The 2,453-nt window shown below is 35.6% G+C and overlaps 1 protein-coding gene across 3 annotated transcripts in view; it reads left to right on the forward strand.

The window, feature by feature from the left end:
• Positions 1–2,453, forward strand: part of PDXDC1 (pyridoxal dependent decarboxylase domain containing 1) — a 48,844-nt gene that overhangs the window by 21,415 nt on the left and 24,976 nt on the right. For all 3 annotated transcript variants that reach the window (XM_012805750.2, XM_023513812.1, XM_023513813.1), the window contains exons 7-8: positions 393–461; positions 1,304–1,382. In XM_012805750.2, the coding sequence (XP_012661204.2) occupies positions 393–461; positions 1,304–1,382 (148 nt within the window). The remainder of the gene's footprint in view (positions 1–392; positions 462–1,303; positions 1,383–2,453) is intronic.

Consider the following 2,453-nt stretch of genomic DNA (forward strand, 5'->3'; position numbering starts at 1 on the left):
AGCCCAAGAGCTGGAGGTTGCTATGAGCTGTGATACCACAGCCCTCTACCGAGGCCAACAAAGTAAGACTGTGTCTCTAACAACAACAACAAAAAAACCACTCAGGCCCAGTTTTTCTGTTTAGAAAAGCATTTTTGTCTTTTGGTGTATTCTAGAATATTCTGAAGATAGTTAATTCATTCGTTTAGAAAGTTTTGCATTGTGTCCTCTAATAAGGCACTTGGAAATTCTCCCTTTTGGGGGCTTGACTTTCTAAATGTATTTTAACATCTATTTATAATATTTAGAATTTGTAAGAAGAGATTTTTTTTTTTTTTGGCTTAGAGCCACAGTCTTTCACAAGGGGAAGGTGCAGAAATCTTTCTCCTCCAGTTGCATGTTTCTTCTTACAGCTTGGCTTGCCCTTTCCCTGCTTGTGTCGTGTGCCCTGTAACACCATGTTTGGATCCCAGCATCAGATGGTGAGTTCTCCTTTTGGTTTGTAAAATAATAAGGAATTGTGTTTTGGAACTATGTGCCTTTCACATAAAGTTCTGTTTGCTGGCCTACTAATTGTTAGCTTGTTTATTTATTGCTTAGGTCTTTTCATTCTGTAATACATACTTTTTTGTGAATGTCCATAAAGATTGGCTGATGTATAAATCAGGAGTACCTGGCTATTAAGGAAACCTTGGAATTACTGTATTACTTGCTTTAAGTAGAAACATGGCAGCCCAATTAAGCAATCAGGAATTCCTTCTGAAGCTCATACTTTTAAGTATTATAGTTATCACTGTTGCCTAGATTTGTGAATGGGCATATTTTGAAAATGAGGCTCTTCTTTGTAATTATGGAATTGAGTACATCTTATTTTTAGAGATGTAATTGATATAGCTCCATACTAAATCCCAAAGGAAATGGAAGGGATAGATTTTAGAGTTCTGCATTTCTTTTTTCAATGTAGTTTCATTTTCTAATTCAGATACATCAATGAGTAATAGTAGAAATATATTCTTGGCTGTTTTGAAGGGAGTTGAGAGAACATTTTCTTTATTAAATGTTTAAAACTAGAGAAATGTTCTCAAATACATAAAGTTTTTAACTTTAATTTTATTTAACTGATTTTTCTAGTCTTTAAGGAAAACTATTTGATTTTCTTATCTATGATGAGTGAAAACAGAGAGATTGTTAAGAATGGAGAATTGATTTATGTGATTAACTTTGAGTTATGTGCATCTTTTGCTAGTTGTAATTTTTCATTGTATAGCTATTATGTTATTATACTGGTTGTCTCATTTTTTTATGGTTTGTGTTTTGGTCCCAGGATGTGGCATTCCTGGAGAAACTGATTAAAGATGACATAGAACGAGGAAGACTGCCCCTGTTGCTTGTTGCAAATGCTGGTGGGTAATCATGAACCTGAATCATCCATTTTGGTATATAAGAGGGAGCCTAGAAAAGACCAAGTCTTAAGAAATGTTCGTGTGCCACATGTTTAAGATAGTCTATGTCTGCATTGTGGTGAAAACTGTAATAGTGAAGTTAGGTTTCTTGTTGATCTGTTTTAGAAGTTATTTTGCGTGTGTGCATACTTTTTCTTTTAAGTTGTAAATGCATCTCTGTATTCTCCTTCATGTACTGCCTTTATCCTTTGTAAACTGAATTTTAAAATGTCATACTTAAGCTTTGCATGGTGGTGCTTGGTTGTCATCCCATGTCTTCCTATTCAGGAAGATGCGGCAGCAAGGTCGCTTAAGCCCAAGAGTTTGAGGTTGTAGCAAACTATCATGCCACTGCACTCCAGCCAGAGTGGAGTAAGATTCTATCTCAAAAAAAAAAAAAAAAAAATTCAGTGCCAAATTTTGGTGAGAGGCAGAGCACCTCGAGCTCTCATACATTGCTGATAGGATGCAAAATATGACAGCCACTCCAGAGAAGTGTGACAGTTCTTCAAAAGGCTAAATGCAGAATTAACCAGATTCCCCAGCAGTACCATTTCTCAGGAGAAATGAAAACTTGTGTCCACATAGACTTACGGGCTAATGTTCATAACTTGAAACAATCCCGTTGTTCTTTACCTGGTGAATAGATAAATTGTGGTATGTCTGTCTAATGGAATATTAAGCAATAAGTGGAAAGAACTGCTGATATACACATCAATATAGATGAATTTCAAAAGCATGCTAAGTATAGAAGCTAGATATAAAAAGTTACATAATGTATGAATCCATTGATACGAAATTTTAGAAAAGACAGCCTACAGTAACGCAAACAGATCAGGTTTGTCTGGGGCCAGTGAGGAACAGGGAGAAGAGTGACTGCAGTGGGATGAAGGTATTGTGGAGTGATAGAAGTACTCTATATCTGGACTGTGTGGGTGGTGACATCGTGTCAGAATTCATTGAACTATGCAGTTAAATGAGTGGATTTTATAATATGTAAATTACACTACAGGAAAGCTGTTTTTTTTTTTT

Source organism: Otolemur garnettii, unplaced genomic scaffold, assembly GCF_000181295.1.
Source record: "Otolemur garnettii isolate 467f Iridium unplaced genomic scaffold, OtoGar3 scaffold00044, whole genome shotgun sequence".
Taxonomy (NCBI): domain Eukaryota; kingdom Metazoa; phylum Chordata; class Mammalia; order Primates; family Galagidae; genus Otolemur; species Otolemur garnettii.